The sequence below is a fragment of the Lithobates pipiens genome, unplaced genomic scaffold, assembly GCF_037356315.1.
Source record: "Lithobates pipiens isolate NorthernLeopardFrog02 unplaced genomic scaffold, aLitPip1_a1.2 Scaffold_23, whole genome shotgun sequence".
Taxonomy (NCBI): domain Eukaryota; kingdom Metazoa; phylum Chordata; class Amphibia; order Anura; family Ranidae; genus Lithobates; species Lithobates pipiens.
In genome coordinates, this window is record NW_027507785.1 from 88,614,146 (window position 1) to 88,626,899 (window position 12,754).

Below are 12,754 nucleotides of genomic sequence, written 5' to 3' on the forward strand. Positions count from 1 at the left end.
TAACAACTCTGTAAAGTAGGCCATAGAGTATGCAATTTTCTTTCCTTCCAACACAGGTAAGAAAGAAAAGTGCTTGGTTCAGTCAGTATTGAGGGGGGAATCCCTCCCATAGCCCTATTATGTTCTGCTGGTGGGGAGTCTTCCCTGCCTGGGGAACACAATGATTCGTTTTGCTGGTTTATAGTCTGTGGCACTAATCGTTCAGAGAAAACCCAACAGGCTGGTTGCACACAAGTCAATCGATGGATCGACTTGTGCACAACCATGGATTGAAATTCAGCCAATCCCTGCTGAACCAGCTGACTTTCGATGGCAGGCTTAAAGTGAGTCTAAAGGCTCACTTATTTATTTAAAACATTATGTTATACTTACCTGCTCAGTGCAAAGGTTTTGCATTGAGCATCCTCCTCTTATTGGGTCCCCCGTCAGCCACCCTGGGTCCTCCCCCAACCCTGCCAGCCATTTGCTATGGGGGCAGTCGTGTGTGCTTGTTCCTGAGCCAGCTCTGTGAGTCCATAAGACACACAGAGTGTGGCTCAACCTTGCCACACTCCCTCCTCATTTGCTGTTATTGACAGGAGCAAATGGCTCCTGCTGTGTCTAAACCAGGGGTCTCAAACTGGCGGCCATCCAGCTGTTGCGAAACTAAAATTCCCATCATGCTTCTGCCTATGGGAGTCATGTTTGTAACTGCCAGCCTTGCAATGCCTCATGGGACTTGTAGTTTAGCAACAGCTGGAGGGCCGCCTGTTTGAGACCCCTGGTCTAAACCAATGAAGAGAGAGAGAGAGCCAAGAGAGCCTCTGCTCTTCTGCACATCACTGGATCGATTGCATGCTCTGGTAAGTATTTAGGCATAGGGGGAGCTGCTTGAAGAAAGTTTATCTTAATTTATAGAATGCATTAAAGTAAAAAAAAAAAAAAAAATCCCCCAAAAAACAAACACACACTTCTGCCTTTAGAACCACTTTAAAAAGGGATTCTGTTCACTTTGGAGAAATTTCCTCTCATTTCTCGTTTTGTCTCCAGGGCAAGGGGTGAACTGAAATCTCCCCAGCAGGACACAGGCAACACAAAAATAACTTGACAGGGGTTTAACAAAGCCCTACTATATCTAAAACCAAAAAAGCTGTGGCTTTACATACACTTAGAGGTAGGCTCCAGTTTAATTTAATATCTCAATGTGCCCCCTGACCCATTACAACACAGTTTAAATGAGGCAGACATCTCTTTACTGCCCAGGTAGAGTCCTGGTAGGTATGTTTGCAGGCAGCACAGCAATATCCTTTCCGCTAAAGTGCATGTTCTTATCCTTCCTATAGAAAATAATGGCCTGGCTCTGTGGAAACAATGACTGCACACCGAATATTGAAGAGACCGTTAATCACACTATCTACTACCATGACACTGCCCGGACTGGGTGGCAAAGGGATAAGTTGGCATCTGGGGTAAGTTTTTATTTATCACTGTAATGAGAGGGGTTCACTGCACAGATCATTTATAGGTGAATACTATTTAAACTCAATTTCAGCCAAATGTACATTTAGTGTGAAAAGGAAAGAGTTTCTGTTGCAGTTTGTGCCCCCCTTCCCTGTAGGGAGAGGGCTGATTAGAAGTCTCAGGGGGGACACAAACTCCAACAAAATATAAATATATCAAAAGGGACAGGAGGTGAGCTGACATCTTCCCAATAGGGAACATACATTAATAGGATATCAATTTTAAATGGGGATCTTTTTCTGCACCACACCCACTTCTATACTCTGCCTGCAATGCCGGGAGTCACACGAGGAACAAAGGCAAGCAATACTTACCCAACTGCTGCCTAACTCTGGGTCAACTTACACTTGCACTTTTCCATATATTATGTTGGATGGACAGTTACATACCTCTGCATGTGTAGTGTGTTTTTAAATGTTGCAATCTGGCTGTAGTATCTGGCAAATGCATCCCACATTAAAGCAGTATTAAACCCAAACCAAAAAATTGTAATGTCTTGCATCTTACTTACTCATCATTAGACGTGGTGGCTGCATTTTTTTTTATAGGCTTTTTTCCCTCTATTAACCTGGTGATCTGGGCAGTAACACACCTCTAGTTTTGGAGTGCCCCCACACTGGATTAAGGAGCAACAGGGCGATCCTGCCTTCCAATCAGGTTGCCAGGACTCCAGATTTCATCCCTTCCTAAAAGCTATATATCTTCAGGCTGATGGACTTTAGAAAGGAGGATAGATGGAAAACCATCCAATCGATTCAATCCATGCAAGACCCTTCACAAGCTGGTAGGCCTACTAGCTTAAACATTTTCTCCTTCCTATAAAACCCAATCAAACAGAGCCTACGGTTCCATCAACGTTCAAACTATATTGTAAAGAGACATCATCACTCACACATGGTCTGTTGGCGGAGTATGTTTTGCTCATCTCTCCTACAGAGAATTACGTGCCCTTCAACTGCATAGCAGAATGACACACTCTCGACAGAACAGGGTTATATTCTTTTTTGCCCATTAGACTTCCATTTCTTCCAAGCTGCAGGAATCAGGCTACAAAAGTTTAGCCAGACAGTAGAGGGTGTTGCTAAAAATTACATGTTTTCAGAGGTACCCCCAAACTGTTGGTGAAACAGAGATCCGCAAGATATGACATATTTTTGACATGCCTAAAGATCAAGTCTCTATGGTATAAGGCAGGGGGAGACAACCTCGGCCCTCTTTTTTCTTTCACCATTTTCTCTTTTGGCTTCCCTTATCTTGGTGCTATACTCAAATAAAATGCATTTGTGTCATTGTGAAACTCAGCATTCCAAAGCACCTAGTTATGTGCATGAAGTCAGTTTTCTTCATTGCTTTGCCTACTGTAAATATTCTTTGGATAGCTTGTATTATTGTTACCAATAAAAAGAAAAAAAAGTCACAAAGGAGCATTTGGACAGCAGCACTGTCAGTCTGGGGAAAGGGCAGTGTTACATATATTAGCAGATTTAGAACCACTAACAAGCAGCTACAGCAGTTTTGTTCCTTTTGGGACACAGCTTTAACGTAAACAAATAAAAGCCGATCATTGTAAGCACCCCTGCTAGTGGTAAATGGTTTGTCTCAATCCTCTAACTGCTGCATCTGTAGGACAGCTTGCTCTGTTGAAAAACAGAATTACTGGCCAGATCACCAGGTGAAAATAAAAAAGCAAGCCTAAAAAAGAAAGCGAATGCAGACACCACATCTAAGAATTGATAATCTGCAATATAATAAATGTTTGCTTCTGTGTTTAATAACGCTTTCCTATGCGGTTAGGTGATTGCATAGATCCCACCGGTCTGTGTGTGTCTGCTGACAGAGAACGGTTTTGAATCCGATAGCGCAGCGACTTCACTCAAAAAGCGACCATAGCTGCAGGGCGTTCATGCCCAGCAGCCACAACAACATAATAGAGGGCCAGAGCTTTGCGATCATACAACTACCGTACATAAAAGAGCTTAGAAACATTTATTTCAGTGGGAATTTAGGAGAAAATGTGCAATGAGGGAAGCAACATTTAACAGATTTGTTTTTGTGCAGCCTTTTCTACCACCACTTCAATGTAACAATTACTAATCGATTTAACACGGCACTACATATTCATGAACCAAGAATATATGCGTCCCTCAATAGACCAGACAGAAAGTTAGATTGTTATACTTGCTGCATTCATCTTTTTTTGGAACCTAATGAGTTAAACACAGCTCCCTCCCCATTTAGGGTATATATTGGCCTTGCTGTTTTTGCTACAATTGCACAGACTACTTATGTGAGAAGTTATGGCCTCCACTAGCTAGCCTCCTAGAGGCCAATCCTCCTATAGATGGCAACATAACCCAGGGTTCATGAATATGAAATACCGTGTCCCTTAAAGAACAACTATAGACAAAACGTATATATTTTTTCATTTTGGATAGAAAGCATAATGGAGATATTTCTGGAGGGTATGTTGGCGTTACCATATCCCAGCTAAATGCTAAAGGGGGCTGGAGCATTGTATAGAGCAGTGTACAGGTAAAATACAGTGCACTTGTAAAATGGATTATGCTTTGTCTCCCTCTTTAGCAAATAACTGTACTGTGGAGGGAAAAAAAGCTGTCAAAGGTCTTTAAATGAAACACAAGAAAAACACCAAAATGCAACTGTGACCAATTATGACCTTGTAAACAACCCTAAAATGCCAGGTTTTCGAAAATTCACTTTTCTGAAAAGCAATGAGTGTTCCTCCCTGCCTATTTTAACCTCTTTTTTGCGGAACAAATGCACTGTGCCTGTGTGCATTGCACGCGAATGTGGAGTGTTTGTGGTGCTTTCCTATTCACCTGAATGGGTCACATTTTGTGGGGTGGTTTTAACTCTGCAAGTTTATAAAACACCTCTGACATGCTCACAGAAGGTCTATTATAGCAGCACTTCAAAATATTGTTGCCCAGCCTCTGTTTTAGGTGACATTTTCTCTCATAGCGGAGATCAGGAATGCTATAATATAGGCGAGTTATTGCAGGAATGTTTTTAACGTCTTCTGCACAATATAAATGTTTTAGCTCAGTGTCCGGATATATCCGGTTTGGCAATGTATTACTGTCAGATCTCCTAAGCCGGCCATATACTGTGTGAATCTTGTCTGGTTCCTGATGAACTGGCCGAAATTCGATTTTCAGGGGGACACCCCTCTCACCTGACATCCTTTTATTTAAAAAGATCAAAGAAGCCAGGCCAAATTGTCTGAACAGTGGCCGTTTGGGCATTCGGACAGTTGGTGGTGGTAGCCAACATAAAAAAATAGCCTGGTAGTGAGGATTCGGCCATCTGCTCCGTCAGTGTGGACAGTTGAATCTGGTAAAAAAAAAATTTTTTTGCCGTATGGTCAGCTCTGCAGATCAGAACAACTGAGGCTTGGCCATAGGTGGAGCATCTAGATATCGACTAATCAAACTAAACTGAGGAAACTACCTCTAAATTAGGAACTTACCAAATGATAATGAATTCCAAGTCTCTCTAAAACATATCTTTTACAAGATGATAATGAGGGTCAATTAGTGAATTCAATTCCATGTTTTCCTAAAAGTTTCCTGTAAATCTGTATATTCTTCTAGATATTATTAACCTCAAAAAGGAACATTATACTATTCTACCTAAAGTGGAGGTCCAGCCAAAACTTCACCTTCCACCTCCTGACTGAATTTGGACAGAATGGGACAAGCCTCTGAGCTCTGTTAAATTATTACGGTCTGCGTTCTTATTGGGAAAATTCCCATTCCTTTCCTTGTCACAGTGGCTACGGTTGTTTAGGGCTAACTTGGACTTAAACCAAGTGTGCTTCTCTGTAGGGGTTTGGCAAAATTTAAACTGGTTGCCGTTTGAAATAAACTTGTCTGGGTTTGGTATATATTAGTAAACAAGGATTTAATGGGTCACCGGTTGACAGACAGAAGGGATGTTTCCTTATGTCTCACCTGAAGACTAGAGACAGTGAGCCTTCGAGCGTCATCAGATGGAGCGATGATGGGAACCAGGAACGGACTCTGAGGAATGTGTTCATCGTTAAACTTGATAACCACTTCATAGTCACCTAGAAAAAGAAAAAAAAAAGGAGAAAACAGTTACAAAGCCAAATAAGCCAAAACGTATGGAATGTATTAACACGAAAAAACAGACATGTAGAATTTTCTATTTTGAATAGAGTGATGAGGGATTACAACCATTGCCAGGTTTTTAATACTGTGTGTTCCACAGAAGAGATTCACCTCCTCTGTGTGTCCTGGTGACCACTGCCATTTAGGACTGAACATTGATGGAAAATCCGAAATTTTGAGATGTTACCAGAACAGGAATAGAAGAGAAGTCTTACAATGAGGACATTTGTTGCATTGACAACTAAGATGGGATTTTTCTTACTTTACAGATATTTCTTCTGTCTACCAGACAGAAAGTGATGGGAAATCTCCATAAATCGCACTGACAAATTTTTTAACCATTTCCTGCTTCAGGCACAATCTGAAACTGAAATGTTGTGAATAACTATTGCAAACAAATACCTTCAACCTGGAAAGGACAAGACATGTCCAACCGATTGGAAAACATCTGCTGGTGAAAACCATTGATTCCGAGTTCTGAAAAGTTTATTTTACCTAGAATGCCTTGACCCCCTCTAGTGTAATATTTGGGGTGATGTCGCATTGTGAGTATTTGTCATAGCACAATACAGCAGGAAGTGAAACAAGTGAACCCTGAATCTCACCTTGTGAGCAGTAAGAATGCTAAATTCTGGGGGAAAACCGAAGAAAACAAATAAAAAAGGAAAGGGAAGAATAAGAAAAAAAAGAAAAAAGGAAAATACAATTGCCTTTTGTGAAAGTTGCAAGGTTTATTTATAAAATAAAATAAAGAATGAAAAAAAATTAAAAAATAAAGAAAGCTATATTCTTCTACAGTTCTCAGTGAAGAGTGAAGTAATCCTAAAACTATGGTATACACTTTTGTTAAAAAAAAAAAAAAAAAAAGAAGACTATAGTATACAGCCCCATTCTAAAAATGGCTAAACTTTCCCATTCTAAAATTAAATTTAAAAAATTGTATGAGACCATATTTAGTCAGTCAGTACGCACCAGGTTCCTGTACAACATAGGATACGCCAGAAGACCCATCTTTACGATCTTCAAATGAAATCTCTGCTTTGCTGGGCCCCTCCACTGCAATAGACAGTCCGCCAGCTCCTGCTTCACGTGTCCATATACTGAATTCAGCTGGAGAAGAAAAAAAAAAAAGCAACACGCCATTATACATCAAATATTTCTATGTGCTTTTCTTGCTTCTTTTAATTAATATATATATATATATATATATATATATATATATATATATATATATATATATAAAATAGAAATATAAAAAGTGTTTTGCTAAGCAAGATGCCTTGGATGCTACCTTCATCTTTTACGCTGGAACAGAAGAATGATGGCTAGAAACGGAACGATTGCTATTACAAACACAGGTCAGCTCTAGTTATACCATTAAAATCAGGAAACAAAGTTCTCATGAAACAACTGCAGATATATTTATTTTAATTCTAAATTTAAAGCGGGAGTCCGCCGTTTTTTTTTTTTCTTTTTTTTAAAAAGCCAGCAGCTACAAATACTGCAGCTGCTGACTTTTAAAATAATGACACTTACCCACCCAGCGCGCCCGCGATGTCGGCACCCGAAGCCGATCTCTTGATAGTCTCTCGGGTGATGCTGCCGCCATCTTGGGTATGGGAATCAGGAAGTGGAGCCTTTCGGCTTCATTTCCCGGTTCCCTACTGCGCATGTGCGAGTCTCGCTGCGCAATAAGGATGGTCCCCGCTGTCGCTGGGATCCGTGTGTTTCCCAGCAGGCAGCGGGGGACCTTCAGAAAGGGGCGTAGATTCTGTGGAAAGGGGCGTACCTTCTGCAGAATCTACGCCAGAAGTGGGTGCAGATACCTGTACTGTACAGGTACCTGCACCCCCCTCCCCCCTGAAAGGTGCCAATTGTGGCGCCGGAGGGTTCCAATGAGCGGAAGGTCCACTTTAGGGTGGACCTCCGCTTTAAATCTAAAACTAGTGCAGAAGTCAAAATGTGTGGCCTATGTCATCTGGTGCACTTTTTTTTGATTTTTTATTTTTTCCCCCTTTTGATGGATTGGTAGATTTCTCACCTGGAACACCAGCTTCGCCTCTCTCCAGGCCAGGACCTCCAGCTTTCACCTTCTCAGCTCCTCCTTCTCCCAGGGGCCCCACAGTGAACTGGAACGGGCTGCCTGGCACATGCTCGCCTCTGTACTTTACGCTGACTGTGTGCACACCCATCTCTTGAGGAACAAAGCGCACACAGGATGTATTCTGGCCCAGGTCTACAATTTCAGCTTCAGTTGTCTGTCCTGAGGGACTGGTGACTTCAGCTGTTATTTCTCTCCTGTCAATTTCTAGGAATTAAAAAAGAAAAATGGTCAATCAAGTACAGCTAGGAGTCACTTAGAATGTGTCAGCATTAATGACTAAGCAATCAATGTACAGGCAAAAAAGGCCCAGAAGCAAACACTGCAAAACCAAATATACAGCAATAATCTCTGTTCAGCCAGCGTGTTTCATGCTTGGATGGCCAGCGCTGGAAATGACAGATGTCACTAGATCCCATCAGAATAGGTCCTGTTCTGACTGCCCCCACTTATTCTTAAAGGGATTGTGCTTCAGACAAACAACCAAGAGAGTGTAAAGGGTTAACATTTTGCCCTTCCTTTCTTTATCAGTGCTAAACCTACAATGATGAATTTAAAAATGTAATGCAAAGTTGTTTCAATGATTCTTCAGAATTCGGTTTAAGATGTAAAGAGGTCAGCTTGATGTACCGTAAGTACTATTATCAGTGTATTAAATATAAAAAAATGAGTTTATACAGAGGCATAGTAATATTTTATTATTACACCCTACTCACTTCTGGTAGTAAAACAGAAATTATTGTCCGCTAAAAAAATAAAAAAAATAAAAGAAATCCCAAGATTCTGTGTATTACTACCCTTTAATGTGGATCTATTACCAAGTAAAAGGTGTACCCATCATTTGAAAAATAAAAAATAAATAAAAACAGAGACCAAAACCAAATGTACCCTACAAACAAGTCAGTTGTGAACGATATGCAATTCCACAAAACTCTTACCTAGATCCATTTTAAGCACCAACAGGTTACTGTGAGGCTAGATGAACAAAGAGGGTGCCTATGCATTTACATGTGTGGGATTGTGCTGCTGCTTCTAATTGAGAATATGATAATGGTACATTTTTACTTTGTTTTAATAAATTAAGCTGATGACTCCCCGTTGAACAGAAAAACTTTAAATTTCAAGTATAGGTCCACTCCTAGACATCTGCAGAGCCCCTGAATGTGCCATCGGTCTGATGCTGCATCTGTGCTCTGCTGGTTCTAAGACCAAGAACTGAATGCTCAAAGAACATTGACCGCTCAGGTCCTGGTCTTCACTGAGCAGAGTGTTTGTGACAGTCATTTAACAGCCTGAGAATGAGAAAGCTGGGCTTGCTGACTTCGCTCTAGTTCATCCCAATGGTGTTCTATTGGGTTGAGTTCAGGACTGTACACTGGTCCAAATCTTTTGGTGGAGGGGGGGGGGGATTATGGTGTGGGGTTGTTCTTCAGAGGTTGGGCTTGGCCCCTTAGTTCCAGTGAAGGGAACTCTTAAGGCGTACCAAGACATGTTGGACAATTTCATCCTCCCAACTTTGTGGGAACAGTTTGGGGATGGCTCCTTCCTGTTCCAACATAACTGCGCACCAGTGCTCAAAGCAAGGTCCATAAAGACATGGATGAGTGGATTTGGGTTGGAGTAACTTGACTATCCTGCACAGAGTCCTAACCTCAACCTGACAGAATACCTTTGGGAATACCTTTGGGATGGATTAGAGCGTAGAATGCAAGTCAGGCCTTTCCTTCCACATCAGTGCCTGACTTCACAAATGCACTTTTGGAAGAATGGTCAAACATTCCCATAGACACACTTCTAAAACTTGTGGACAGCCTTCCTAGAGGAGCTGAAGCTGTTATAGCTGCAAAGGGTGGGCCAACTCAATATTGAACCCTACGGACTGAGACTGGGATGCCATAAACGTCCATGTGCGTGTAAAGGTAGGAGTCCCAATACTTTTGGTAATATATTGTACACACATACACAAACTACTTTTTAATGGCAAATGAAAACTTTAATGTTAAAATCTACCTATTGTGTATTCATACTTTAAAAACTATAAAGCTACCTGTTTACACAGCAAGGGATACAATACTGCCATAAACAATGGACAGGGAAAGATTATCACACATTTTGTTTGAACGTTTTGATTCTTAGATTATGGTGTATCTTATATCATTCATGAGTGATATGACTGCTAGCTGAAAGATGAGGCTTGTGCTGACAGGCTTGGGTCAATGGCCAAATGCAAGCTTGCTTTCACATGCATTCTGCTTGCATTTGAGGTCAGTTTAAGACGCTTGTGGGATCATTCTCATTGATAGGTGCATTTCACCTGTAGTGGACTACCTTCGGATTTGCATTTTACTTCCTATAATCTATTAACCTGCTTTTGCATACCCATTGACTTGTTGAGGCAAGAGGAACAAGTTCTGATGCAAACAAAAGACAGACACTGGTCTTTAGGCATGTAGTAAGCATTACTGCTGGTTCATGCATCAAGCCCTTTAAATGTCCCTCTAAGGGAGTCTTTTACTAATGTGCAAAATAGAGCAAACCACAGCAACCAATACAGTTCAAGTTTAGTGGAGCTAAACTTTTCATGCAAGATCCACAAGCACATGCTATGTATTCCAGAACACACCCTCGGTCCCTATTATCCCTGTTGTATTGCTTTGGAGGTTTGGATGCGGAGTTTGGAGAGTCTGCTTCATTCCAGAAGATGGTGGAATATGGCAAGTCTGAGAAAGAGCCTCTCGAGATAAGGACAGTTGGAACCAAGTAACTGAGCATAACACAAATAAAACATACTATACATCTATATACAACAATGCACACATGAGCCATGTAGCAGAAAACATTGTTAAATATTGCACCTCAATAAGCACAAAGCAAAACATACATAAGTTTACAATTTTGAAGACCTGGTTTTGACTGGTGCTCCCATTTGCTCTCCGAGCAAAAGTTCTCCTGCTCCCCTCTCTCACCACAGTCTTTTGGTATGCATTACAGGTCCCATAAAACTGCAGGACCATTCACAATGCACAGCACAGCTCACGCATCTGCAGTGGGCACCCGGCTGTGAAACTGCAAGCTGTCGCAGCCAGGTGCCTACAGTTAAGATGCCGGCACCCACCCCCTCGGGTGAGCAAAGGGCTGGATCCTGGGATAAGTAAGCATCTGTTTATTAATATTCAACAGCTACAGTGTTTGTAGCTGCCTACTTATTTTCACAAAAATTACTGGAGTTCCTCTTTAAGGTAAAAAATGTCCCCGTGTTTAAACGCCCCCTCACTCCCTTGTACCCTGTGCCCAATCTAGATCCAGCTCTGTGCCCATCTGCAGCGGTGCTCTCTGCTAGGAGGCAGCAGTGGGAGCCCTTGGCTCCTGCTACCGTCAATCAAATCCTGTGATCAAAGAGTAGGGATGGAGCTGAACTGTGCTGTGTGTTAACCACTTTCAGACAGGACCATTTTGCTGGCTTAAGACCAGACCACTTTTTGCGATTCGGCACAGCGTCGCCTTAAATGACAATTGCGCGGCCGTGCAACGAGGCTCCCAAACAAAATTGAAGTTTTTTTCCCACAAATTGAGCTTTCTTTTGGTGGTATTTGATCACCTCTGCGGTCTATTTTTTGCGCTATAAACAAAAATAGAGCGACAATTTTGAAAAAAAACGCATTTTCACTTTTTGCTATAATAAATATCCCCAAAAAATATATAAAAAAAATTGTCCCCCTCAGTTTAGGCTGATGCATATTCTTCTACACATTTTTCAAAAAAGAAAATAAATATCGCAATAAGCGATTTGTTTGCTCAAAATTTATAGCGTTTACAAAATAGGGGATAGTTTTATGGCATTTTTATTAATAATTTTTTTTTACTAGTAATAGCTGCGATCAGCGATTTTTATTGTGACTGCGACATTATGGCGGACACATCGGACATTTTTGGGACCATTGTCATTTATACAGCAATCCGTGCTATACAAATGCACTGATTCCTGTGTAAATTACACTGGCAGTGAAGGGGTTAACCAGGGGGTGGCAGTGTCGGGGTTAAGTGTGTCCTGGGGTGGGTTACTAACTGTGGGCGGCTGGGCAGTGTGTTAGTGAACACTGATCTCAGCTCCAATCACAGAGCAGAGATCAGTGTAACTTGTTGCTAGGCAGAACAGGGAGATGCTGTTTACAATGGCATCTCCCTGTTAAGCCTCCCTGTGAGACGATCGCAGGTATCCCCGCGGCGATAGAGTCCGCGGGACCCCCGACTGGACTCACGAGGGTCCCGACCGGCATGTGCCGCCGGCGGCGTACATCGCCGTGCGCTGGTCGGGAAGTGGTTAATAGAGCCACACAGCCTGGCTCAGGATCAAGCCTGCACGTGTGCCCCCATAGCAAGCAACTTGCTTTGGGGCACACAAAGAAAAGGAGGAGCCAAGAGAACCATCAGGGGATTCCAGAAGAGGAGGTTGGGAGCCGCTTTGTGCAAAACCACTGAACATAGCAGGTAAGGGTCTTTACAACCACATATGCCCAGTGCACTCTAAGTACGGAGACTAGGCTCTCAACGAAAGCCCTGCTTCCCAATTACCTGAATGCTGTGATCGTCTGATTGGCTATCACAGTGATCAATCACTGTAAAGCCCACCACTGTGTATGCTTTTTCCACTGAATGAAGAGAAAAAGATTCATTGCATCTTCCGTTCCTTGCTAGAGTAAATAAAACCCCAAAAAAACAAAAAAAAACAAGTGTGCGTGTAAGAATAGAAAAAAAAAAATGGATAGATCAAGGTTTGATCTAGGTCAGTGTCAGGGTTGGTGTTAAGGTCAAGCCGAGGGTGAAAAAGGTAATGCTCAGTGTATTTTAAGTAGGATATAAAAAAATTTAATTAAAATTAGCATCAGTGTCGCTGCACCTATGGGTACAGACGACAAAGAACACACATGTGGTATCGCTGCAATTGTCGGCACAAGGAGAATTTATTTTATTTTAGGTTGTTCTTTGTTGGTAGGTTATG

The 12,754-nt window shown here is 41.8% G+C and overlaps 1 protein-coding gene across 5 annotated transcripts in view; it reads right to left on the reverse strand.

Moving 5' to 3' along the window:
• Window positions 1–12,754, reverse strand: part of FLNB (filamin B) — a 308,431-nt gene that overhangs the window by 20,602 nt on the left and 275,075 nt on the right. For all 5 annotated transcript variants that reach the window (XM_077452005.1, XM_077452003.1, XM_077452004.1 and 2 more), the window contains 3 exons: window positions 7,696–7,962; window positions 6,627–6,764; window positions 5,475–5,590 (listed from right to left, as the gene is read on the reverse strand). In XM_077452005.1, the coding sequence (XP_077308131.1) occupies window positions 5,475–5,590; window positions 6,627–6,764; window positions 7,696–7,962 (521 nt within the window). The remainder of the gene's footprint in view (window positions 1–5,474; window positions 5,591–6,626; window positions 6,765–7,695; window positions 7,963–12,754) is intronic.